This window comes from Heterocephalus glaber, unplaced genomic scaffold (genome assembly GCF_053883595.1).
Source record: "Heterocephalus glaber isolate CG9 unplaced genomic scaffold, H.glaber_assembly_v1.0 deba00000071, whole genome shotgun sequence".
Classification (NCBI taxonomy): domain Eukaryota; kingdom Metazoa; phylum Chordata; class Mammalia; order Rodentia; family Bathyergidae; genus Heterocephalus; species Heterocephalus glaber.
In genome coordinates this window covers 6102609-6130179 of record NW_028258137.1, presented here as the reverse complement: position 1 = coordinate 6130179, position 27571 = coordinate 6102609, and the positions used below count along the sequence as shown (strand labels likewise).

Sequence of the window (27571 nt, the reverse complement as noted above, 5' to 3'; positions counted from 1 at the left end):
GGTAGCAGACAAAAATCCTATAGAAAATGTCGTGGGTATTTGTATCACCCCACCACCACCACCACCACCACCACCAAAGCATCATCACATTTTACCACGTGAAACAGTCAAGGCAGCCATCAATGTAAATGACAGGGGAAGAAGTGGAAACCCAGCAAGACCAGGGGCGGCTGCAGGGTCTCTGTCTCACAGCAGCAGCTGGGGTAGGACCCACGTGACAGCCCATTCTATTTGGTGTTGTGGCACTCTGCCTGTGGAACATATGTGACTCATACTGCATTCTCACTGGTCGGTGCTGTGCTGGGTAATGACGCTCTTGTTTTTACAGACAAGGTAGTTGAGGCTCAGAGAGGCACAGCAGCAGTGCCTGAAGCACAAAGCTAGGCAGTGGCAGACGGTGATGCAAACTAGGACTGCCTGGCACTGGAGCTCAGGCCCTGGGGCTCAGGTGAAGACAGAACTTCAGACAGACAGTCTGATGACCCTGTGCTTGGTGCTCACTGGGGAGCAGTTAGCTCTTCACCGTGACAGGAAGAAGCTAACCCTGATGAATAGCATTTTGATCTCACTGCTAGGACCTCTGCCGCTGGCCAGCCTGTGGGTGAGGAAGGGCCTATGCCCCCAGCTGCCATCCAAAAGACCACCGTGCATGTGAGTCAGCGGGGCCTTCCTTGGCCAGCCCACACCAGTAGTCAGCCCAGACAGGAAACGTCACCAGCCCTCCCAAGAACCGTGAGAACTAAGAAATACTGTTTAAACCACTGCACTGTGGGGTGGCTTGTTATGCAGCAAAACTGTCCCATATAACCTGACTTAAGGCCAGAGACTCCTCTTACCTGGAGGGGTAGTAGGGATCAAGGGTGTGGCCATCTCCCATACTAAGGATGCAGGACAGGTTTCCAGAGTAGGGAGAAAGGAGCCATGTCAGAGAGATGGTGACATTGTCAAAGATGAAGCTCTCGTTGGACACCAGCAGCCACAGCTCTGCAGATCCAAATACAAGATGCTGTGTGCCCTCGTGACACAAAGTGGTGCATTTCTGCTTAAAACTTACTCTCTTCTATCCTGCTAACCATTATTTGGTGAATGGATTTAAAGGGGTTTTTTGGTACTGGAGATCGAACTCAGGACCTTGAGCTTTCGAGACAGACAGCAGCACCACTGAGCTAAATCTCTGGCTAAAGTTTGTTTTTTTTAATTTTATTTTTGTTGTTTTTGAGACAGGGTCTCATTATGTACTCCAGGATAGCTTTGAACTAACTATGTAGCCCAGACTGGACTGCAACTCATTGTGATCCTCCTGTCTCAGCCTCCTAAGTGCTAGAATTACAGGCATGTGCCACCACACCCAGGTTAATTTTACTTTTTCTTTTGAAAGTTCTTTGGAATTTTATTTTCATCCGTGGGCCATACAAAACTGAGATACAGGAGCAGACATGTACAGAGAAGAGAGAGAAAAGCAAGCCTGCCCTCCCACTCACCCCTCAGCCCCAGTGCAGCTGTCCAGAGGCAGCCGTTGCTACCAGTAACCAGGTGCCCTCCAGAGACAGCCGTGCACACAAGCGTGTATGTGTGCTTTTATTTACACAAGTGGTGCCTGCTGTGTTAAGTTCAGCACCTTGCATGTTTTCATTTAGAATGTCTGTCTCGGAGGTTGCTCCATATAACTCCAGTTAGCTGTCTTGTTCTTTTTTTTCTTGGTTTTTTTTGGTACCAGGGATCGAACTTGGGACCTTGCACTTGAGAGGCAGGCGGCGGAACTACTGAGCTTAATCCCCGGCTGTCTTGTTCTTTTTAATAGCTCCATAATGTACCCTAATTTATTTAACCAGGAGTCTATTGATTGTCAAAATGTATCTTATAAGGTTTAAAAAGACAAAAGAGGACACAACTTTAAGAAAACCTACTTGGCTAACGTGGCAGGTGAATCACTGTGGCCACTTAGCACACGTTCAATTTGACGGAACTTTCAACTCTGAAGGCTGGCACGAGGTGGGCAAGGGGAGTACATTTTGCCAGGGCCTCCCTGATGGAAGGGACTTCGGGGCAGTCACAGGGTCCTGATGCACAGCCACCAGCCACCAGAGGGCACTGAGGATGCAACCGAGACTTCTGGGCCCAGCGGCCAGGTGCTCGATGACGGGTCCCTCTGCGCATGTTAGGCTGATTGTGGTCAGAACACCCAGCTCACAGGGCCCAGGATATTTGAAATCAGGGTAGGAGCAGGAAATCTGGTCCCTGTGGCTGTTGGACTCAACCCAGCCCTGTGCCGTAAGCTGCATATTTGTCAGGTGACAGCAACGCCATGGCTGATCTCCAAAGGGCACCCTTTGTCGGCTAGCAAAATCACCAAATGGAATCACTGCCAAACTATGTGGCCTGAAACCGGAGTGGAGACGTCTCACTCGCACTTCTTCTCGGCCAGGTCCATGCTGCCAACTAATGCCACCAGTCAAACAGGTCTTTGGGGCACTCCACCCTTGCTGCTCCTCACTACACTCCTGGCTCTGCTGTCCTAGATGTCTGGGGAGCTCAGCACCCCCTGACTCATCTCTTCCTTCAGAGCTCTTTGTCCCTCTGGCTTGGCCCTCAGTAGAAGTTGTTGAGTAATTCGTCAGACAATGGCGACACATGGTTTCCCAGCCTTAGGGGAAATCGCACACTCAGTCTCCATTTGAACCAAGCGTAACTGTCGCTTTGGAGGCTAATTTATGATGTCCATTAATAGTAAAGTGCATGACCCTGCGATCCTGCTCTGCAGTCAGCGAGCTCTCCTTTCAACATCACTGCCTGCATGTGCTGAGACACACGCAATGCACAATCGCTGAAGAGTGCTACGTGACAAAAGGCAACTGAAGCAACCTCGGTGGCCAGCGATGGGGGCACTTGGACATAATCTAGTGACAAAATGCAGTGCGGTCATTAGAAGAATAAAGAGGTGACTTGGAGAGATATCCAGGATATTTTACTAGCAAAGAAGAAGTAAGACTAATACGTTTCACGTGATTATATTTTTATAAAATTATGTGTGTACATTCATGTATAGCCATGTCTACGCACACATTTTACAAAGCAGAAAAGAATTTCTTCTAAATAATTGTGTTTCTTTTGGGGGACTAGGATTATCAAGTTGAAGAGGGTTTTTTTAAATTTTATAAAACTTTTATAAATTGTGGTAACGTAGGTTATTTTTATGGCTTTCAAGATTTGTAAATTTTTAAAAAGAGATCTTTTGGCTCCATCCAACTGAGCAACCTTGCTTTTGTCTGTCCTAAGCCTGGATCACCCCATACATTTAATTGGAAGGGTCCTGGGGTAAAAACCATTTGGGGCCAAGGATTTAGCTCAGTGGTTCTGCTGCCTGCCTCAAAAGCGCAAGGTCCTGGGTTCGATCACCGGTACCAAAAGAAAAGAAAAACCATCTGGGGCTCAGGTGGGTGGCAGCTGCCTCTTCCCAGGGAGAGCTGGACACAGTGTGGAAATAAGAAAATTCCCCTGCCCGAACTCACCTTCCCGGCACTGGCACTGCACCCACAGGTAGCTGCCCCAATTGGGACATAGGTCTCCAAAGTAGGTCCCGCCTGCAGCCCCTGGCACTGGCCTGGGAAGCACCCACATCCGAATGGAAGCAACAAGAGCATGCAAGACACAAAGACAAGCATTCAACAGCACATCTGGGAGGTGACTGAGAATATACGCATTACCTGCACCCACCCAGCAGTGTCTGTTGGAAATGCTGAAGACCGGGCACTGAGCTGGGCACTCAGAGGACAGGAAGGCAGGACTCCCGCCCATCAGCAGCTCAGGGGCTGGGACCCTGGATCTCAAACCTTAGCAAATGCCAGAGTCTCCAGAGGGCGTGTGAAGACTTGGAGTTCCAGACCTTCCCCTCCACGCTCTGGATTTACTGGGTCTGCATCAGGGCCAGGACTCTGCTTTTCTAACAAGTTCCCAGGGCCTGGCTCAAAACATTTGTAAGAACTGTTTGTTTCTCTGAATTGCGACATTGCGTGTGTGCGTGTGTGTGTGTGTGCGCGCACGTGTGTGTTAATGGGGATGGAACCCAGGGCCTTGCATGTTCTAGGCCTCCATCCTGCCACCTCAGCACCCACAGGATTTCTGATGGACTCCCTTCCACCTGAGCTTTGTGCTCCTTCTCCGTGTATCCACAGCGCTACTCTATAATCTCCAAAGGAGTGCGGGAGATTTTAAACATTCTGTTCACCACTGTGTCTCCAGCACACAAGACAGTGCATGGCCCATAGCAGAGGAAAAACAAGCTTCGAGTGAGTCACTCTCAGTACCTTTGGCTCCCTCCCCTGCTGCAGCATTCATCACATCGGTAGTCACAGAGCAGACACCTCGGTGTCCCCTCTGGACTTTGAGCTCTTTGAAAAACAGACAGATCTGTCCCTGAATCTACAAAGCCAGGATGGTGACTAGCACAGTACTGGGGCTCAATAAATGTTTATCGGCCAACCAAATGAATGAGTGACCCAGAGTGAGTGATCAGGACACTTAGATCTTGGGGCCCTCCCAGGTCTTCTCCTGGACCTTCCCAGTGAGTGCAGGGCTCCCCTCTTTCTCAACACTGAGGCAACAGCCTGCCCAGCCCCAGGGCACCTCGGTGAAGGAGGCTCGCAAGCCAGGGACTGCTCCTTGGAGGCCACAGCTCAGGACAGGAGCAGCCAGGAGAGTCACAGACGTCCCACGAGCTGATCCAGCCTTTCCTTCCCTACCCTGCTCCAGGGGACTGAGGGCCTCATGGGGAAAGGGCCTACGGGTGGCAGCAGGTCCTCAGCCGGGGAAGGTCACCAGGCAGAGAGTGAGGTCCAGGCTCCCAGCTGGGGCGCCTTCTGCTGTGTCCCCCCGCCCCGAGCTAAGATGTAGAGACCACCTGGCTTCCCGGGACTCCACAGCCTGGACAGTGGTCACTGCAGCAGACCAGAGAGGGCCCCTTGGGGTCCTGGACAATCAAAGGGGGTTTCTGAGGACTTGACTCCTCCCAGAGGGCTCTGGAAGCCCCAAGAGTCCCTGAGCCTGAGCCCTTGTCACTAAGGAAGTGGAGCCCAGAGCTCTCTTCTGATTAGAAAAGCAAATCTTAGGGGGACTTACATGGGGACAGGAGGCTCCACCAGGAATGAGAATGCCTGATTCATCACAGGGCAGACTGAGAAACCACCTGTTGCCTCTCAACCGGCAGAGGGAGAAATCGAGCCCAGGGATGCAACAAATGAACCGAACGAGCAATGGGCTGCACGTCTCGAAAATGACATTGAGCAAAATATAACAACAACAAGAAGAAAGGAAACTACATTGCAGAATGACACATACAGAGTGGTGCCATTCATGTAAACAGCAAAGCCTGCAAAATGGTACCACATACTGTTTAGGGAGCGGAAATAGAAGGCGGGAATAGAGAACCATAAGAGTGATTAATAAACACCAAGGTCGTGACAGGAACGGGACCAGGTTGAGGAAGCACTATGCAGGAACCTTGTGATGTGTTTGGGGTTTTTTCATGTGTGTATGTTTTTGCTTTCAATCTTTGTTTCTTTCTGGGTTTTTTTGGGTTTTTTTTGTACCGGGGATCAAACTTGGGACCTTCTGCTTGCAACGTAGGTGGCAGAACCACTGAGCTAAATCCCCGGCCCCATTTTCTGTTTTGTTTTATTCTGCAGTACTGAGGATTGAACACATGCTAGGCAAGTGACCTACCATTGAGCTACACCCCCAACCTTTTTTAACTTTTGAATTTTTAGACAAGGTCTCACTAAGTTGCCCAGCCTGGCTTTAAACTTGTGATGCTTTTGCTTTAGCCTTCTGAGTAGCTGGGATTACAGGAGCGCACCACCACACCCCAGCTGTGTGTTATTTTTTGAGAGTTAGGGTCATGCTATGCAGTTCAAGCTGGCCTTGATCTCACTATGTAGCCCAGGCTGACCTTGAACTCACAGCGATCCTCCTGCCTCAGCCTCCTGTGTGCTGGGATCACAGGTGTGTGCCACCACAGCCGGCTATATGTTCATTTTTTTTTTTTTAACAAGGTAATCTTGAGCGTTCAGATCTGACAAAGGTGAGTAGTGGCTCTGAGTTCATCATGTATTTTTATTCTTTTTTTTTTTTTGTATTTTTATTCTTGTCTGTATGTTTTAAATATTTCAGAGTTCAAACTATTAAGTTAATATGTGGGTGTTTCCTGCACTCCCACAGGCGAGGGGCACAGACGCCCCCTGTTCCAGAGGCTGTGTGACGTCAGCCACAGCCCCTGCTCCCTGGCCAGTGTCCCCACGCATCTGAACATCGTCAGCACTGTCCATGGGTCCTACCTGCCACCTCATCCCTGACGCTGACCCAACTGCAGTCCTCCTCTGGGTCCGAGGCCCACGGCGCATCCTGGCGGCAGTAATGAGGGGTCTGATGTCCATAGATAGCGTCCTGGACCTGGATGACCTCCCCGGAGCCACAGTGCATGGTGGCATTGAGGCCTTCACACGCCAGGCTCTGGCCAACCTCTGTCACAAAGGGAAGGGGACACTGGGTCAGAGCAAGATGGGCCAGTGGCTGACCGATGGCAGGGCGGGGAGCTGTGAGTTGGAGGCTGGAGAGAGAAATGAGATACGGCGATCTGGGGCATCACAGCGAGGGGTAGGGACCAAAAGGGAAAGAGCCTGGATGTTCCAGACAGTGGCCAGGTCAGAAAATGACAGAAGGGCCAAGCAGGGTGGTGCATGCCTGTAATTCCAGCACTCAGAAGGCTGAGGCAGGAGGATTGGCATAAGTTCGATGCCAGCCTGAACTGCATAGTGAGACCCTGTCTCAAAAAAAAAAAAAAAACAAAACAAGACAAAAAACAACAACAACCAAAAAGAAAGACAGGCACTTAAACAGGAAGACACAGAGCGAGGAGCCCTAATGAGACAGGGAGCCAGAGAGGGGCAGAAAGAGAAGGGAGATGTCTGAGACGGAGGAGGAGGGAGGCAGGAAGAGGCAGTCGGAGAGACGGAAGCCAAGGAGGCGGATGAGGCCGGGCCGGTGTGCTGCGCCAGGCCAGACAGGAGACAGTGGGGGGGGGAGGCGGGGCCAGCTCACCGAACTGGCAGATGAAGGCGAAGGCCTGGGCGCAGCGGTCTGTGGCTTCCCACTCGGCGGAGCAGCCTCTCCTGATGTAGCCGCATGCGTGGCCAGCGGGACCCGCCTGTCGTGGCTGCCAGTTGCTGAAGCTCACATTGCAGGTGTCCAACCAGGTCCCGGGGCCTGGGATGGGGACAGACCACCAGGACTCGGCAGGAGTCCTCATAGCCTCCTTTCTGGGAGGGCTGGCTGGGCTCAGCACCTAGGATGGCGCCGGTGCTCGGTCAGTGGGCAGGGGTGAAGGCACAGGCCCCATACCAGCGGAGGTGTATGAAACCCTTGCCCCTGGCTTCAAATTCTCAGGGTGTATGGTCTGGGACCCCCCATAGGGGAGCCCTTAAAAGGTGGCTCGACACAGTCATGCTATTGCTGGCTCTGCTCCACCTGAGGTGAGAGAGAGCCGAGTGTGCCAGGAGGTCACAGGTATACCACTGCAAGAGGGCCCGGCCAGGTGTTCTCACTTATCAGCTCTGGAGCTTCCTTTAGAGGAGACACCAGTTTCTATGGCAAACAGCGAGTCCAGGGCTGCACCCGGATAAAGACCATCACTTCCCAGTGGACAGAGAGTGTTGCTCTCGCGTCACTTCCTGCAGCCGTGCCTACCACAGGCCATTAGAAACAAGTTTCCTCAAGACCTAGTCCATCCTGCATAATCTCCTTCATTCCTTTTTTTAGGTACTGGGGATCAAACTTGGGTCCTTGCACTTGCAGGGCAGGCATTGGAATCACTGAGCTAAATTCCCGGCCCCTCCCTTCATTCTTGACCAACTGCATTTGTCGACTTTGCTCAGCAGAGATCTCTGGGATTGGAATATACTGGAACTCATGTCTTTCCCAGGTCGCTTGGCCCCTTCAAAGTTGCTGATGGGAGACATCTAGGACAATACCGACACCAGGTTTTCACTAGCTCCTCATACTTCTGTTTCTGAGGTAACCAGTATAACTTTGAAAGGCTCATCTTGAAAGAGAGCCTAGACTTGTTTTCTAAGTATTCTCCCCTTTTCTGATAACTTGCAGGAGGACAAGGTTGGTGTATTCACAGGGCTTCTGACAGTTGGAAGATGAGCCCTTGGACAGGGAAAGACTGGAACATAGCTCACCCTCTGCCTGAGATTCACACAGCCCTCCGTCAATGCCAGTGGGTGAGGCCCTTCTGCCAAGTTTTCCTGAGCCTCCCCCATCCCACACAACACAAGCGCTACTCCATTTCTACTTATCCCAATGTCGTGACAACTGCTTCTTTCTTTTCTGCTCAATGCCACTTTGTCGTCCTTGTGATTCATGATCACTATTCAATTCTATCATTGTTCCTGTTCCTGCTTCTTAGAATCTCTTCTCATGAATGCTTCAGTATTCAATGAATAAATCAACTTTTTTAAGTGGGCCCCAAAGACTCAAAGATTATAATTATTACCTTCAGAAAGAACATAAATCCACGCTAACATTTTCAAAATGTCAAACATTATGAAAAGGTGCAAAATTAAAACACCTTCTTTCTCCCATCTGTGGATTGTTCCCATTACTAAGTTTCTTGTAAGTCCTTCCAGGCTGACCTGTACCTACGTATCAGCATTTATGAATACCTGAAATCTATTTACACGCATGCTATCATATTGCTCATGGTACCCTGGCCCTTGCTTCTTCATCAACATTGTCTTGCAGGGTGCTACCTAACAGCCTAACCCTAACCCTAACAGCATAAACCTAACAGCCTAACCCGAATGCTAACAACCACATGATATACCTTGGGAGATCTTACTAGATGCAGATCCTTAGCTGCATATGAATGGTTCAAATACACAGAAATCCACAACTGTCACATCTTCAAGTCAAGAAAATTTCAACAGACATTGCTTGGAGAAACATCTTAAAAACTTGAGCCCCCTTGGCTGTGAGTTGCCTGAAATGATCTTCCCCAACTGCTGGCTTTTTAAGACATTTCCATGTACCCCCGTATATTTCTGTGAGTGCTCAGCTCAGACCAAGCTACTCATTTCTGAGCCCAGTAGCTTCTACAGGAGCTAGGAGGACCCCGGACACATATGTTATGCAGCAGGAGAAGGCAGGCTTGGGAGTTGCTTAAAACCTCCCTGCTACACGTTCCCATGCTATCTTGGATGAGCCCATTCCTCTCTGCATTGTCCTCACTTGCAAAATAAGCAATGCCATGCCTACCTCGTTAGTATCAGGATTAAATACCAATGTAGCATTCCTTCCCTTGAAGAGCAGATAGTCTATTTCAGCCATGCCCAAAGCACTGTCTCAGAGGAGTGGACAGGGCCCCACAGGGGCACAGAAGGATGCTTCTGACTGCTAGGGTGCAGAGGGAGCCCTCGAAGAGCACAGAGGAAGGCAGAGTTTCCAGGAGGACCGTAAAGGCAGTATCTGATGTGAAAGGCATTGTGCTAACCTGACCTGGTTTAATCTCATAGCAACTGGGGAAGGATGTGTAAGTCGTTATTTCCTGAAACTGCTTTCTTATTCTCAAAGTGAGGACAACAGTAAGAAATTTCTCATTGCTTGTTCTAAAGATCAATGTGATAATGGCCATGAAGTACTCACAACAGTGTCTGGCACTATTTGAGCAAGAACTGATGAAGCCACAGCTAGAATTAGAATTAGGTGCATGAAGGCCTGGGGTGGGGTGCAGCTCAGAGGTAGAGCATTTGCCTAGCGTGTGTGAGGCCCCAAGTTCTAGCCCCAGCATGAACACACACACACACACACACGCGTGCACACACATAGTACATGCAAAGAAATGACATTTCCAGACTATAGTGCCAGATTCTGTGCTAGGTATGCCCAGTGAGTTATTTTATTTAATCCACAAGACAACCAAAGAGGAGCATGTCCTCTGTGGGTCTCTGGGTGACAAGGGTCGGTGAGAATTTTGATCACAGGCTTCCCACAAACCACAGCTGTGCCAGCACCTACCTTTTGTGGTCCCATTGAGCGCTGAGGTCCCTGTGAGCCCAATCCACCACTCTCTGTCCTGGGAGAGGTGCTGCTGCAGAAAGTGCTGCATACTTTCATCTCGAATGAAGACCAAATGGCCTCCTTGGCCTTCACACCAGCTCTGGGCATTGCGGAAGGTGCGTCTGAGTGGTACAAGTTCATAGCAAGCCTCTCTGAAGGCTACCTGGCTCTTAGAACAAAAGCTGTCATCTTCTGGCCAAGCAATGACAGCCCTAAGCCTCAGGGAAAGCCCCAGGAGTACCAAGCCTGCCGCGCATCCTGGGACCACCGCTGGAACCACTGGATGGAGCTCGCTCTTGGGCTTTCATATCCTGGTGCCTTTCCAATCCTCTGCCATCCATCTTCCCATCTCCCTTTGAATCGAAAAATAGCAACTGCTTTTTGTTTCAGAAACAAAAGCCTCGGGGTGAATGTGCCTGCATTTTGGCTTTGCCCACTCCTGTCCTGCACGACTGTCACAGAGCTGATTAGTTCACCGGGGCCTTAGAGAAAGATAAAGCAGCTGTGTCATCTACTTGTCATCTGGTCAACTGTTTGTGTTTGATAAAAATGCCTTGCTATTGATTTTATGCCACTACCCAAGGACCAAATGTTTCAGAAGAAGCCAATGGCGCATGGAAGCCAGTGATAAAAGAGAACAGGAGGAAAGTTAGAGTTATGGGATGATGAAGAGACAGAGCAGTGCCCATACTCGATCCCATTGTGTAGAATGGCAGCTGGCCCCGTAGATAACCATCCTGTCCTGGTGTGGCTGGAATCCGAACGGACAGCGGGGCCCCTCTCATTCATCACTTTATCACTCAGGCCTGCTGGAGAAAAAAAAAGCCCCACAAATTGATTGATGTCACCATGAAAAGGAACTTTCTTTCAAAACTCAGGCCTGTCCACCTTCACCCACTACCCAGCCCCTCCGAGGTGTTTCTAGGCTCGACGGATCAAATACAACTTCTTAGCATTGTGCGCAAGGCTCTGCAGAGTCTGGCTCCCTGGCAGTGTTCCCAGACTCATCCCTCAAAGTGCACAGAAGCAGGCCCTCCCGCTCCTTGCCAATGGGAGTGTGGCCTGGTACAGGATGGGCGCTGTGACAATAACCGTCCGCATGCAAAAAGCACAAACTGGGATGTCACAGTTCCACTTCGGGGAATTTCACCCTCATTTAAATGTATGCATGTACGAAATATCACATGTTAAGGGTTACTCACTACAAAACTTTATGGGAAGAAAAATTAGAAATAACCCAAATGTACACTGATAAACTGACTAACAAAGTGGGGTACCTCCTAGGAATCCATTAAAAACAAGCAAATCCTTCCCATAGAGATTTGGAAGCATCTCTAAGATTCCTGTTAGTGTTAACAGCAAAGCGTGAGACGTTGCGTACGGTCAACTCCATTTGTATGAAAACATACACAAACATGCCTTCATATGTGTTGGTGTATCTTGTAAAGAGCATGCAAGAACCCGGCCATAGTGATCACCTGGGAGGAAACTGGGTACCCAGGAGGAGAGAGGGAGACTTTTATTTCTGTGGCCATCTTTTGCAACTTTTCTGTTTTGTACCCCATGAAAGTATCACTTGTTGTAAAATAATAAATTCTCTAAAAAACTCCACAAGCTCAGATCATAGCTCTTCCCATTGTCAGACCACCTGGCTGTGACCCTCCTTCACATGGCTATGCATTCATTTTTCTGTCCTTTCCCAGGGACATCCTTGCCCCCAGCCTCTCCCTGACCTTTAAGGCTTAGCTCAGAAACCACTTCCTCTGTGAGCTTTGTAGATCTTGCCTCTTTGTCTCTCTCCCCTGTGAGTTTCCTCGTTCCTTTCTTAGTAATAGCTTTATTAAGATATAGTTCACATGCCATTTTATTAGTTCACTTAAAACATTGGGTGTGCCCCAGGAATTTAGCTCAGTGGCACCGCGCCTGCCTCACAAGTCCAAGGTCCTGAGTTCGATCCCCTGTACACACACACACACAAACCTTGGGTTTGGTAGGCATGGCGGTGCTTGCCTGTAATCCCAACACTCGGGAGGCTGAGGCAGGAGGATCGCTGAAAGTTTGAGGCCAGCCTGGGCTACATAGTGAGTTCAAGGTCATCCTGAACTGCATAGTGAGGCCTTTTGTCTCTAAATAAATAAATAATGAATAAAGCATTCAGCTCAGTGGCTTTTGGTATGTTCACAAGATTGTGCAACCATTGCTGTGATCAGTTCTGGAACATTTTCATGACCTCCAAAGGAAACCCTGTACTCTCTGAGCGGCCAGTCCCCTTCTGCTCATCTCCTGACAAATGGGTCATTACTTTCTGTTCGGTGGGGCACTCCCTGCAAGTTTACTGAATAAAAGTTTTAGGAAGGGTTTTACAGAATTAACATATCTGTCCTTGGGGGTCTTTGATTGCCTGCCTGAATGATGTTTGTTCATGAGAACTTTCAGACTTAGTTAAATTCGGCCAATTGCTGTGTGACTTTAATGGTGGGGAAATTATTTCAACCCCCAGTACTAGAGCTCCTCTAGAGAAGAGAATATTTTTTTCAGAAAAGAAACTCCTGCATAGGCTCTCTGGGTCAGAATAAGGGACACATAAAGGATGTGGCTTAACAGCCAATCAACACTCAAGCTGCAAAAAAGGATCGATAAGAAGTTTTTAATCTCCGGGAAATCTGTTTGCATCTGTTTTATGGATTCCATTTGTTTCCTATGTTGGGATTCCATCATGTTCCTCAGATCTTCTGGTTTTTTATCTGTGTCCTCTCTAGATTTATTAATCATGTCTTGCACCATAAGCACAATCTTTGCTGTTATCTTAGTAATTATTTCTGATTTCATTTTTCCCAGATCCTCTTTTGTTGCCAGTTCAGACAGTCCAGGTGGTTGAGTATCAGATTATTCCATCTCATTTCCCTTTGGGGTTGCTGTAGGTGATCTGGAAGTCTGTTTCTGAGGCTTGTTTAAGTGTCTTTTCATTTCCACGGCGGGAGGGGAGGGTGCTTCTGGCACCTGCGCGGCTCACCTCCTCTGCCCTAGGAGTGTGGGATGGCAGTGGGGGAGCTTCCTTCTGGGTGCTGGATCAATAAGAAGTTAGTGGTCTGAGATTAGAGATGGAAGCTAGACCCTGAGGCGGGGTCCTGGAGCCTTCTGAATTGGTATCATGAGCAGCTATGGTTTTTTGTTGTTTTAAGACAGGGTCTTGCTAAGTAGTTCAGGCTGGCCTTGAACTCACTATGTAGCCCAGGGTGGCCTCGAACTCTTGGTGATCTTCCTGCCTCAGCCTCCCAGTTCTGGGATTATGGGTGTGCATCACTGTGCCCAGTTTGTGGCCACACTTTAGACAGCACAGATGTCTAATATCTGGTTGAAGTTGTCACTTTATGTCATACCTGACTTGGGTGAGACCCTCTCAGGAAACGTGCCATCCTCAACACACAGCAGGAGCCCACTAACGGGCCATGCCGCCCTGTTCTGTAAACAGAACAGATGGCCATAGAGACAATGTAGGATAAGACATGCCATCTCCCTGGCACTGAGCAGCCCAATATTATCTACACCTGCACCAATCGTCCTGGAAAACTTGGCCACAGCCTTCCACTCCAAATTCCTGAAGTCAGCACCTCCCTTCCCAAACCCTGTAGAACTTCACTTCTTCTCCAGCAAATTGCTGACATCTTTCTCCATCTCAGCCTGTCCACCTGGGCAAGTAAGCCAGCCTTGTTGCTCACACAAAGCCTGTATCTGAGTCTCCTCTCATGCGCCATAGGTCACACTTTGCTCTGACATAGTTTTTCTGTGCCCTGGTTTTTTTGTGCTTCCCGATTCCCCTCCCCAGGGCCTGGCAATCATGAAGTTATTTTCTGTCCCCATGGATCTGAATATCCTGGATATCTTATTCAATTTGTATCATTTTGTGTTTGGCTTCTTTCACTTAGCATCATGCCTTCAAGAGTGTAAGGAATACTTCATTCCTTTACGTGGCTCAGTAACGCCCATTCCATGGAGAGACCGCATGTTGCTTCTCCATCCTCAGAGGGCAGCATGTGAGTGATTTTCTTCCTGAGTTTGGGGGCAACATCACTTTGTCCCCTCCTGGCTCAGAGCAGGGTTCCATGAACGCGCTGGCGTGGCCCCCTCTCCCGGGTCCCTGGCCTGACTTCAGCCTCACCTTTCCTAGATGCCCCACCCAGCCCTCTGCAGCGGCAGAGGGACAGGACCAGCATCCACTGTCACCACTGACTCACAGGCTGGGACACAGGCTGGGCAGAGCTGGCCTGTTATCTCCAGGGGCCAAACTTTAATGACTTCCATTAGGAAACTATGTGGAAGGCCCCACACTGTGATAATCTATCTCCTGGGCACTGGCTTTGTTTATGTCCCTACTGGAACATGTCTGGAGACACTTGATAACAAAGTAGATCTGCAGGCTAAATTCCATTTTCGCATTCTGATAAAAATTGCAGGCTCCTTGGGTGGGGAATTCGTCTTGGTGATGTCAGTTTCTGATGTCCCTTAACCTTTGTGTCCATGAGGCTTACATGGAAAGTGAGCAGGACAGAACCAGCTCAATGTGCACGAGTTTCCAACCATCTGACCCAGCCACAGCCTCCACTGGGGTTGGCAGTGTAAAAACAAAAAGATGGCGAGTTTGGCTTCAGTAGGGCCTTAAAGACCAGCTCCCTCGATGAATGTACTCATTATGGACTGCAAACATGCACTGGTACAAATTTTTAAAAAGGAATTCTCATGGATTCTCCCACTGCCCTAACACATTTCCAGTTTCTTGTGGTTCCTTGCACAACTGCTCCCCAGGAGACAGGTGCTGCCGGCACAGAGGTGGGGATGTGGTTGGTTCACACCACCCCACTTTCCACTCGCCAGAAGACTCCACGCCTCCTCTGCGGTGCCAGCTGGCTCAACATCGCTGCATGGCGCCTGGCCTCTTCACCAAACGCACATGCACTGTGCAAGTCCCACGTTTCTGTGCCTGTCACACGGGCTCTGCACATCCGTTTTCCCGCCATGTGGCTTTGTTACACAATCACCCCTGCTGTGAAGGCCTTCCTTCATACTGTGTAGCAGACACCCCAGTACCCCCACCCAGCCTTAGCTGAGGGCCTCTAAATGCTAGCTCCCTCCAGGGTAATGGGTCTGAGAAGCTATTCTTCCTGTCCCACCATCATTTCCATGCATCATAAGTAACATCCCATGCATATTATTTGTAACATCAAAATGTCTCCTTGTCATTACTCTTGTTGTCATGAACTGCCTGGTTTGCTTGTTTCCCCACGCTTCTGCTGGTATCTCCTGGCTTCACCTCCCAAATGACTCTTTTCATCCCAGTGCTCATCTTGGGGCTGCTTCTTGGGGACCCCCCGCATACACAGGTATATCCAGAGCTGGGATAACTGGACCACGGGGCAAGAGCAGCTCTGTGATTCTTTCCATGGACACCATGCCCTAGTCAAGTGACATCAATTGCCCTTCTATTGGTTCTGTTGCAGGACCCACCTGAAGCCTCCAACTTTCAGACCCAGGCCTGGGAGTGAGCAGCTCTAGGTGCCTTCCTGATGGTTTCCTTCTCACCCTTGGGAACCATGTCTCAGAAGCAGCTGGTAAGCTCAGTCCCTGGAAAGGTGAGCAGAATCCTCTTGATGCTAAATATCCATGTGCAGGTGAGCCTAGGGTTGCTCATGCACACTCACTGTGTTGTTTTTATGGGGTGGCTGATAATGTGGACCTTGAGGGACTTGCAGAGTGGGAGGGGTGGACGCTGGGGGCAGGGGAGCTTGAAGAAAGGGTGTCTCAGGGAGAGGTCAGAATGCCAAAGCCTGGCCTCGGGCAGAACCCCATCAACTACTATCACCCCAGTTCTCTGCCACTGGGAGCTCTGCCACTCCTGGTTCCACCTCTGCCCATGTTTGCAGTACGTAATGTTTACATTCATCTTAGGGGTGGGTACGTATGCTTACCATACCTTAATTCTCTTTATTCCCCTTCCTTTCTTCTCCCTCCTTGCATCTCTGGATCCACTTCCCATTTTCAAAGGATCTATCTTTGTTTCCTGTTGCCTGTCTTTCTTGCTATTTTTAAAAAACGACTTATACTCTGGGTTTACCATATAAGAGAAGTTATGCGGTATTTGAGCTCCTGCGTCTCATTTATTTACTTCACATTAGGGCCTCAAAGCGCCTCCATTTCCTACAGATGCCTTCCTACTGTCTTTCTTTTCACCTTACTTATATTTTGAGGTTCTCTTTTAAGAGAAACCATGCGATATTTAAGCCTCTGGGTGGGTCTGATTTAGTTTACTAATATTCTGGTCTCCAGGGGCATCTGTTTTCCGACAAATGACTCAAGTTTATCCTTCTCTATGATAGAGTAATACTCCGTTGTGTATAAATACCACATTTTCTTTATCCATTCCCCTGTTGATAGACATACAGGGCATTTCCAAGATTTAGCCACTGTGAATTGTGCTGCTATAAGCATGGATACACATGTATCACTATAATGCAATGCCACTAACTCTTTTGCAAAGATGCCTAGAAGGGGAATAGCTGGGTCAAGTGGAATAGTTTGGGTTTTTTTGAGGAATCTCCACGCCGATTTCCATAGTGATTATGCTAGTTTCCATTCTCACCAATGATGTAGAAGGGCTCCTTTCCCCCTTGCACCCTCTCCAGTGTGTTCCTCTTCGACATCTTGGTGATGGCCATTCTTTTTGAGGTAAGATGGCATCTCCATGTTGTTTCAATTTGCAGTTCTCTGATGACCATCAAAGTTGAGTATTTTTTCATGTATTTATTGGCCAATTGTACTTCTTCCGAGAAGTGTCTGTTCACTTCATTTGCCCATTTTTTGATTGGGTCCTTTATTGGGGGGGTCTGGCTTTTTTGAGTTATTTGTAGACTCTAGATATTAGACCTCTGTCAGAGGAGTAGCTGGCAAATTATTTCCCATTCTGTCCACCTTCACTTTTGAAATTCTGTTTCCTCTACCGAGATTACTTGTCTTCCACACTTGCTCATGTGCTTACACTCTTTTTCCAGAATAGCTTACACGTCAACCTGTTCTCCAAAGCCTTCTCACGTCTAACAGGACCTAACTGTCACATCGTCTCTCTCCTCAAAGCAGTTCAATCTACTTCTGTCTTAACAATCTAAAGGTAACAGCAAGCTTAAAAAAAAAAAAGAATAAGAGAAGAGTACAAAAGGAACTACAAGAACTTGGCTGTAAAAATACTTTTACTTCTGGACTTCTCCCTTCCCATGTTTGAAATCATTTTGCTTACCGACTATTGTAGGTTGAAATGTGTCTCTCAGGAAGATCTGCTGAAGTCCTACTCCCTGGTGCTTTGACTGTGACCTTACGTGGGATTTGACAGGTGTGGTCCAGCTCAGATGAGGTCACCGGGGAGTAAAATGGGCCTGATCCAGTGACTGGTGTTTGGAAAGGAAAGGGAAATTGTGACACACAGAATGGAGACACAGAGTGAAGAGCAGTGTGTAGAAACTGAGTGTGGACAAACCCCGGAGTGCCAAGGGTCGTGAGCCAGCAGCAGAAGCCGGAAGAGTCACAATGGACCCACCACCCCGGAGATCATGGCCCCTCTAATGCCTGGATTTTGGACTTCTGGCCCCACTGAGAATAAACTGCTGCTTGAAGGCACCTGGTGTGAGGTACTTTGCTATGGCAACCGGAGACAGTAATATGATTAGTCACGAGCCAGGCAGTCACTGCTTGTCCACTCACGGCCTATGTGTTGAACACCTGCTACGAACCGGGCACTACTAAGCTTTGGGTTGTAAATGGGAGACAGACATGAAGAGGTGGGAGTTTCCGCCAGTTTCAGCTGGTGGCCGGCAGCAGGGAAGCTGGAGGGGCAGGACCAGAGGTAGGGTGACCCATGAGTGCAGACGCTGCCTCTGAAAGGACATGGGCTGAAAGAGAAGAACATCTCATCGGTTATTTAGGAGGCAGAGCTGTCAGGACTATCAAACAGGGTATAAGCTGAAAGTAGTTTTTGAAATTGAATTTTTTTCTAGGATCATCACCTGGACTCTAAAGTACATGATGGAAAGTGGAAGTTTCCCGTCTCGGGCACTAGAAGCCATTTCCTTTAGTACCAGGAATGCCCACTGTGCTCCAACCTGGTCAGTTCTTCCTCCTGGGCAGGGCATAGTGTTTTATAAATCCTAGCACTTTCATTAGGACTTGCCTGGGCAGCTCCCTCCTTAGACTTTGAGCCCATTGAGAGCAGAATCTTCGGTCTCCTGTCCTACTGTCACAGTGCTCAGCAGGTCAAGGACTCCTCTTACAGGTTAGTGGCAGTCACAGTCCTTTGCTCGGTGGCGGTTTCCCCCAGGAGCCCGAGGACGCTGTCTGGCCACCATTGCTGCTGTCCCCTGATGGGGCAACTGCCAACTCTGTGGGGACTTTGCCTGCTACCTTGAACCCCGCTATCTGTGATACCCTCATTATCTGCTCAGCTTATCATGCTGGCTAATTAAAGGCATCATTTTAGAGGCTAACTTAATTGGAAAATTGCAAAGTAATTTAGATATGATAACATGATCTCCAAAAGGGAAATATTAACTTTGTAACAAGAGATACAGAATTGCAAAATAAGGCCATCGGGGTTTTTATAGTGTGTGCATATACACACACTCTCTCTCACACACACAGAGACTTTATTTCTTAACTTCATGATTGCTTGACATCATAAAAGGGCAGCCACCTCCCCTATCCCTGGCCCAGATTTCCCAGGTCCAAGGATCCCATGGTCAAACCTTCCACCCTGCCACACATGGTGCAACCTTGGCCCAAGGCATGAGTTTGCCAAGCCTCAGTGACTTCTTCCATGAGTCGGGGACAACAGCTGCTTCTGTAGGAAGAGCAGAGACAGCACAGATGCCCAGAGCAGGCACACACGCTGAGTGCCAGCTGCCTCCCTTCCTCTGTCAGCCCCAAGGTTAACGTTCTTCCTCTTCCCAGAAGAAGGCAAAGGCTTCCGGTGGGGGTCCCAGACCCTCCCAGGGGGGACAGGGGTACTACAGCTGAGCCTCCCACACCCAGCAGATCCCATGCTGCCATCTGTGGATGGCTACTGAGGTGGCACAGCCAACTTGCACAAATGTGTGGCATGGGAGAGAGCCCGTGAGGGCCCCCAGCCCGGAAGGGCCTGTTAGGCCAGGCTCTGGCCAGTACCTCCCTCTTCTCCCTCTGTTCTGTTCTCCTCTCAGCAACAGGAACCTCTGCTCCCCACACCTGTGACAACTCCCCTTTTCCCTCCCACTGTCTTCTGGCTCCTCCTCACCTTCCCACTCAGCCCGACACAAAGCCTTCTCCCTTCCAGAGCCCAGAGCCCCTGCCCAGCCACGCTCATCAGCGGGTCCCTCCTCCCACCTTCTCGTGCCCAGCGCCCAGGGCCCCTCCAGGTCTTGGCTCAAGCACTGACTCACAGGCCGCCCACTGTGACGTCCAATGTCCTCACTGTGCGCCTCCGCCTTGGAGGACTTCCTGCTGCTTCCTCTGTTGCCACGGGGCTGTTGCCCATGATGTAGACCTGCTCCTGCTGGACGGGGGTGGCCACGCATGTGGAGCAGATGGACAGAAGGGCGAATGAACGTGGGGCTCATTCACACTCTACCCTCTCTGACCCTGAGCCCTGGGCATCCAGTCACAGCGCCTCTGTCCCTTCAGCTGTGTGAAATGCCATCTTAGCAGCTCTCAGGCTGGCTGGGCACTGTCCACAGAAGTGTCTGGAAATGTTCGGTGCACGTGCTGTCCAACATGGTAGCCACAGAGCCCTCGCAGTATGGTCAGTGTGAGCCAGGAACCGACCTTAATTTCACTGCTGTTAATTTATATTTTAATTAAAATGACCGCATGTGGCTGCTGTGTGGGACAGCACAGCTCAGCTGTCACATGGCACCTGCCCTGCATGCTGTCTCCTGAATTAGGACTCCGTGGGCTGTGGTCTTTCTTTTCTCTGTCTGTCTGTCTGTCTGTCTCTCTCTCTCTCTCCTTCCTTCTTTCTTTCCTTCCTTCTTTCTTTCTTTTTTTCTTTCTTTGGGCAGAACTGGTCATTGAACCTAGGGCCTTCCACTGAGCTACATCTACAGCCCTTTTAATTTTCTCTTGTTAAGTTGCCCAGGCTGGGCTTGAACTTGTGACCCTCCTGCTTCAGCCTCCCAGAGTCCCGGGGTGACAGGCTTGCACCCCCACACCTGGCTGCCTACAGTGCTTCTTATAAACCCTACACAATCTGGTCCCTGAATTGCTTTCCGCCCCATCACAGAAGGGGAGAAGAGCAGCGGTGGCCAGGCTGCCTTGCTTCGAAGCCCACTCTAGGGGGTGCAGCAAGCTAATGCCTGGGTCCCTTGATTTCCTCATCTGCAAAATGGGGCTAAAACACAGAGCTCAGGGTTACGTGAGGAAGACTCAGGCTATGGTGTGAGAGGCTTAGGAGAGCACAGCTCACACAGGAGGCCTGCACAGTGTGGGCCGTAACCATGGCCATTCTGGGCTGCATCCCTCGGGGCCGGCCTCCTGCTGTCCCCCGGGAGTGCCTCATGTCACACCATCTTTCTTCCTGCAAGGGCGGTCCCTTGTCTCTGCCTGTCCAAGTACTTCTCGCTCTCCTGGGCCCGGCCGTGCCCTGGCCCGCTGGGAGGCCTTCCTTTCCTACCCACAGGTGAGCAGCTCCCCTCCTCAGGTGGCCCAGGTCCCTGCCTTCCTGGGCTGCTGAAAGATCCGTGGGTTTTTCCTCCTAGGTAATAAAACATTTTTCATTAGAGTAAGAAACATAGGCATTAATCCCCTCTAAATACTCCATCTCACTTTAACGTACTTGTTTTTTTGGTTTTGAGACAGGGTCTCGCTCTGTAGTCCAAGCTGGCCCAGAACTTACAGTACAGCCCAGGCTGACCTCAAATTCATGGTGATCCTCCTACGTCAGCCTCCCAAGTGCTAGGATTATAGGCGTGTGCCACACTTTGAACACACTTATCCCATCATTCTTACCACTTTCAGAAGAACTTCTGGAAGTCCTCTTTTGTGAGTGCCTGTAGTTCCACTGTCCTAGATGCCCCAATGTCCTGAATCAATTCAAAACATTGATCTTTCATGGTCATTTTGTTTTTGTTTTTGTTTTTTTTTGGTACCAGGGATTGAACTCGGGTCCTTAGCTTTCAAGGCAGGTGGTAGAACCACTGAGCTAAATCCCTGGCCCTTTCATGGTCATTTTGACTTTGAGGAAGAGCTAGAAGTCACACAGTGACAGAGCCAGTGAATAAGGTGGATGAGGACAAACTGTGATGTTTTTATGAGCTTGCCTTTCTGCTGGATGGCACTCAGCAGCAGCATTCACTCTGTTTTTGATCACATCTCCTAAAGACACTCATGAAAGAGCACTTCCAGAACTGCTGCAGGAAGTGGCGAGAATGATGGGCTAAGTATGTTTGAAGTGAGGGCCAGGATTCTGGGGGATGGTCAGCAATTTGTCTTTTATTATAATAAAATTTTTAAATTTAAACACCACATACTTTGATCACTCCTTGTATCATAATTGCAAGTTTAATGTAGTTTTGGGGTTTGGGGGGGGTACTGGGTACAGTGCCCAGTGAAGAGTAGTTCCAGCAGCCAGGGAAGCACAGGCAGGGGACAGTTCCTTCGGGGGACAAGTTCGCATCCCGCTCCTCCCAGAGAGGTGCAGACACAAGATAGAGGGCCAGAGCCATGCACAGGCTCCCTGTGAACTCTGTGTAGAGAGGGAGGACACACTCACCACATAAAGGCGTCCGAGGACCCCACAGGCAGGACCCAGCACCTTTGGGAAATGAACACCCAGCCAGGGCTCCCGGACAAAAAGACCATCCTGGGAGCCCAGGAGGGCAGAGGTGGGTCTCACTGTCACTTCCGTGTCCCCAGAACTTGGTACACCGTGAGTGTCAGATCTAAGATGGCACAGAATTGCTCTCCAGCATAGTAGGTGCTCAGAAGGTCCGTGTTGAATGAATGGATGATGTTGGATGTTGAAAGTGGGCGGTTGTCGCATGGCCTGTAGTGACACTGCCCGTTACCTATCCAGGCCGTACTTTTCTGTTCCCTCCAGTGTGAAATCCTGATTTGGGCAGCAACTGTGCTGCCTGGGATTGGTCCAAGTGGTCACAGTCCAGCCAACGGGGCTGCAGAAAACCTTCTCAGGCATGGAGTGACTTTCCTCCGGCGTAACATAGAGCCTGGAGCGAAGGCATCGTCTCTAACCAAACATGACAGCCCAAGGACAGGAAGACAATCTCTGAGTGTAGCAGCAGGAAGGTGGAAATGGGCACCAGCAGGGAATGACCTCGGCGAGCATCCAAGGGCCCCAGGGCTCCAGGCTTAGGGTGACTGGATGAGCCAGACATACAGGGCTGCTGCCTGTGGTCCTCTCCCCGTCCCCTCAAAGGGACATCATTGTGGACTGGACTCTGTCCCTTGGAATTATTTATGTCAAAGTTCTAACCTCCAGACCCCAGAAGGCGACTAGAAATGGAGTCTTTTACAGGGAGATTTTACAGGCAGATTCAGTTAGAACGAGCACACTGGGATAGCCCCGATCCAGTGTGACTGGTCCGCATAAGGAAAGGAAATGTGGATGCAGAGAGACATCAGAGGACAGCCAGGGAAGGGGCCCAGCGGAAGCCCTCGGGAGAAACCTAACCTGCCAACACCTTGATTGATTGATTCATTGACAGACAATTGCAGTACTGAGGAGTTGAACCCAGGGCCTTCACACTGAGCTACATCTCCAGCTCCCTTCACACTTAAAAAAAATTTAATTTAGAGACAGTCTCAGAAGACTAATTCAGATATCTGTTGTTATGATCAATTAATTATCACCATTATTTAAAAATAAATAAGCCTTTGTCTCACCATGTGATTGTCCCTGGAGCTTGGGAGCTAGACAACACAGCTTGTCCCCAGTGTTATGAACAATGCCACACCAGCCCTGCCAGGCCTTCGTGGTGCCCAACCCCAGCGGCGTAGCTGCCCATTTCTTCACTCAGCATAAATCCAGCCAATACCCATCGTGCACCGGGGCTGCACCTGCCTAATTCCTAATTCCTCCTCTTAGTTGCTGTGTTTCCTGGGCGAGCTGGTTAGGTCCTCTGATTCCTTCATCTCCTCCATGGTGCTAGGAATATGCACGCACAGGGTTGCATCAGGTGGGAGCGAGCCAGGACATGTAGGGCTCTGCAGGAACTTGACTCATGGAAAGTGCTTCAAGGATGGAGCCAGTCGCTTTTCTGAACTTATAAAGAGGGACAAGGAAGAACAGCACAGTCATGTTCTCACTTGCATAGTTCATGGTCACCTTCCTGAGGCCAGGTGTGTGCCAGACATTCTCATTCCACCTTCATGAGCTGGGACTGAGTGGCCCTGCCGTGAGTACTCGTGCTCAGGGCGGCCGGTGTGACGTCAAGACACACAAATATTGGGGCACCCCAGGACTGTCTGGTATTGACAGTCATCATTTCACCCTCTGGACAGGCCAGGAAATTGAACTGAAGTTGCTTTTTACCATTCTCCTGGAGAAGAGTCTGGTTCCGTCTTTACTTTTTAAATGGGTGCATGACACATTTTTGTTGCCTTCTTCCAAAAAGAAGATATTGAACTAAATTGCTCTTTCCAGGTGATTTTTAGGAGGGAAAATCAAGGCCCACTGGTAAAAGCAAATCCAAGGAAAACCTTCTCCATCTGTGGGGCAGCCTCACTCCGAATGCACCAGTGTGACTCAGCTCCCCTACTTTGTGGCTGCTTCCCTCGTCCTGAGGGTTTCTCTGATTATCAGCACCTCTAGCTCTCAGCTAACTAAGCACGACAGGCCCAGTTCTCTCCAACGCTTGAAAATGAGCTTTCCTTGGTTAAGCCAAAAGTGAAAGTGGAGAGAATGGAGGGTAGCTAAGGGGATTAAAGATTAGCCAGGACACGTGCTTCGGAAATTGCCCTTTGACCGAGCAGCATAGAGATAAATAAGGCCAGGCAGCAGCTGGAGTGGTGGAAAGTGGGTGGACATGTGAAGGAGGGAGGGCAAGGCGCTCTTCAGAGCGACAGACAAGCCAGTCCTGGAGAGTGTCCGTCACGCCCTGCAGGCCCCATGGACGTCCTATTCGGCAGGAACAAGAAAGAGCAGCTGGAGCCTGTGCAGGCCCAAGTGACAGGTGAGCGTTCTGCAGAAAAGACTGGCTCTTCTTACACTGAGATGGACATCTTTCTTCTTTTTTGTAAATTGTTTTCGGGAAATGTGGAAAACAGCCTATAGGGTAAAATGACACCGAGTCCAGACACATTGTCTGTGCTGATCCGGGCGTAGTTTCTGAGAAGAGAAAGGGAGTCATCCTGAGGATTCCAGGAGCAGTGTTGAGCATGCCCAATGCCTGATGAATTGCAATGGATGCATCCTGAATTCGCCCCAGAGTGCCTGAACAGCGGCTGTCGTGCTCCCCCCATGCCACAGTGTGACTCGGCGTGTTGTCACTGCCGAGCCCGAGGAGACCAATCTGCCTGGCCTTGTGGTTTGTTCCCTTCCTCTGCGTCCTTCTCTCCTCCTTCCCTTTCAGGTACCACGTTGCTGGGGCCTCTTGTACTGGCGGGGCTGAAAGCAGCCGCCGGTCAGCCGCTGGTCAGCTAGGTGGGTTGGGGATGTTTGTCACCAGCAGAGGACGATAGTGAAGCCTTTTATGTCTATTTTTCCTGATTACAAAGATAAGATTCAATCCATAACTCTATATATGTGTGTAGATGTACAGTAGGTCTATAAAATCTGGGAGTATAAATTAGGATATATAAGGAAATAAGCTGTATTTCTGTCTCATAAGCACTAGTCTTTTCCTTTCTTTTCTTTCCTCGCAGTACTGTACTGGGGCCTTCACACTGAGCAACATTCCCAGCAGGTTTTTTGAGACTGGGTCTCACTGAGTCACCCAGACTGGTCTTTAACGTGTGATCCTCCTGCCTCAGCCTCCAGAGTTCTGGGATGACAGGTGTGAGTCACCATACCTGGCTACAGACCATTTTAGAACAGTGCTTTCTGCCCATAGCAGGCCACATAGGTACCTCTAAATTTTCTAGTAGACACATTCAAAAGGTAAAAAGAAATACTCAAAATAAACTTTTTAATTTTTATTTTTGATAAATTTTAATAGTGTCATTTAAGACAACATGAAGTTACTATAACACATTGTGAATGACGTTTTTCTTTTTTTCATTCAGAGTCTTTGAAATCCAGTGTGTTGCATCCTGTCAGGACTCTGTAACTCAGGCCAGCCACCTTGACTACTCCATTGCCCCATGGGGCTGGTGGCAGCCATACTGGACAGTTCTAGAATGCTCTTTCTTATGTCTGTGTGAGGCTTATTCCCAGCTGGCGCCCCAGGAGCTGGTACGCCTTCCTGCTCTCCTCCCTGTGGAGGTTCTGTACCCCCTTTTAAACTTTTGAGACAAGGTCTCACTAAGGTGTCCAGGCTGGCCTTGAACTTGTGACCCTCCTGCCTCAGCCTCCTGAGTAGCTGGGATCACAGGTGTGCGCCACAGTGCCTGACAGTCATGCCCTTTCTAGAAGTGGCTGGAACACATGAAGAGATGCCACGAGGAGAGTCGGGGCTCTCTCGCCTCAGTTCCCTCCTGGGGCCACTCCTTCGAGCTGTTTGGTTGGGACGTGGAAAACAGCATCTAAACATTCTTTCTTCTGCCAGGCAGGATTCCTCCCTGGCTCCAGGGGACCCTGCTTCGCAATGGGCCTGGGATGCACACGGTGGGTGACAGCAGATACAACCACTGGTTCGATGGCCTGGCCCTGCTACACAGCTTCACCATCAGGGACGGTGAGTGCTCTCTGACGGCGCACACGCTGATCCCTTCCTGATCCGGAGGCCGGAAGTCTGCGCTGGGCCTCGAGGAGGGCCGGGCGGAAGTCTCCCAGGGGCGCTGGAGGAGAAGCCACGCCCTCGCCTTCCCGCCACTTGTGGCTTGTGGCTCCATCTCTGCCTTCAAAACCAACAGCAAGGGATTCTGCAGCCCTGCAGTCTCAGTCTGTCTCTCTCTGCTTCCTGTTTTCCCTTCTCTCCAATGTCACAACTCTGTGACTCTGACTTCCCTGCCTGCCTCTTTTTTTTTTCTTTTTGAGACAAAGTCTCACTATGCAGTCCAGGCTGGCCTTGAACTCACTAAGTAGCCCAGGCAGGCTGGCCTCTAACTCATGGCGATCCTCCTGCCTCCGCTTCCCGAGTGCTGGGATGACAGACATGTTCCACTGTGCCTGGCTTCCTGCTTTCCTCTTACAAGGATTACAAGATAACCCTCATCTCAAAATTTTTAATTAACCACGTCTACCAAATCCCTCCGCTACGTCAGGTAACAGATTTCCGGATTCCTGGGATTAGGACTCGGACATCTTGGGGATGGAGGGCAGCATTCAGCCCTCCACCAACTCGAGCTTCTCTGGGATAGCGGCCAGGTGCCCTTTCCCGGTTATCTTGCAAAGTATCAAGCATTCTTAATAAGGCAGGCAAGAGCACGTGGGCCGTACAGGCTTTGACTCAGACGTGCATCAGAACAAGACCGGAAGCGAGCGTTTCTAGAGTCCCAGCAGCTGTTCCAATTCACGTGCATTGTAAAAGGTATCCTGACAGATCGGTCTTCTTCATAACCTGAATTGTCAGGAAAAACGGGAAAGGGGAGAATTATACCCTGCCCCCCGCCCTTCCGCTCTCCCCCCACCCCCCGCCCCCGCGTCTGGGGGTGCACGGCTTCCCTACAGAGCAATGTCGGCTGCCAGGCTGCAGCACAGGGGGCTCCCTGAGCACTGGTTGGTGGAAAGGGCCATAGCTTCCCAACTGCACCCTTCAGTATTTGCTACAGTTTACTGGGTGCTACCTCCCCAGCCACAGGTCAACCCTCTGGAAAAAGGCACCACTGTGTACAGATGAGGGGTCAAGGCCGAGAGAGGCCAAGTACTTGCCCAAATGCACAGTGCTAGGGTGTTTTATTTAATTTTTAATTTATTTATTTATTCTTAAATTCTTTCATTGGTACATTTTAGGTATGCGATACGATTACATTTATCATTGGGTGCTTGTACCTGTACACGATGCATCTTGGTTCTTATTTTTTCCCCATTCCCTGTGCGCCCTTCACCCCCTCCACCCTTCCCTATTTACATAGACTTCATTTCCTTTTTTTTTTTCTTTCTCATAATTTTTCCTTTCCCTTCCTTTCCCCTTCCCCTCCCACCACCCCTGCACCTTTGGACCTTTTCCTATTTCAGATTATCAATTATTCATTTTAATCATTTTCATCCTTATTTACACTTTCAGTTTCTCACACTAGAGAAACTATTCGGTATTTACACATGTGTGTCCTATTTATTTCACTTAAGAGTATGGCCTCAACGTGCATCCATTTAGCTATAAATGTCTCTAGA

The 27571-nt window shown here is 49.6% G+C and overlaps 2 protein-coding genes across 10 annotated transcripts in view; one reads left to right on the top strand and one right to left on the bottom strand.

The window, feature by feature from the left end:
* Pkd1l3 (polycystin 1 like 3, transient receptor potential channel interacting) overlaps positions 1 to 16805 on the bottom strand; it is a 71593-nt gene extending 54788 nt beyond the window's left edge. Inside the window, 7 exon segments of the mRNA XM_087190027.1 lie at positions 837 to 984; positions 3510 to 3581; positions 3584 to 3601; positions 6330 to 6515; positions 7093 to 7257; positions 10069 to 10368; positions 16745 to 16805. Of these exon segments, the coding sequence (XP_087046153.1) occupies positions 837 to 984; positions 3510 to 3581; positions 3584 to 3601; positions 6330 to 6515; positions 7093 to 7257; positions 10069 to 10368; positions 16745 to 16805 (950 nt within the window).
* Positions 16806 to 23766: 6961 nt separating this feature from the next.
* Bco1 (beta-carotene oxygenase 1) overlaps positions 23767 to 27571 on the top strand; it is a 34331-nt gene continuing 30526 nt past the window's right edge. For 4 of the 9 annotated variants that reach the window (XR_015450567.1, XR_015450543.1, XM_021256671.2 and 1 more), the window contains exons 1-2: positions 24327 to 24710; positions 25845 to 25973. Coding sequence is in view for 7 of the 9 variants with exons in the window: in XM_021256671.2 (XP_021112330.1) it covers positions 24524 to 24710; positions 25845 to 25973 (316 nt within the window). In the remaining 2 variants the exon portion in view is untranslated. The other 5 variants (XM_004842798.4, XM_087209491.1, XM_021256672.2 and 2 more) reach the window with 5 other exon arrangements.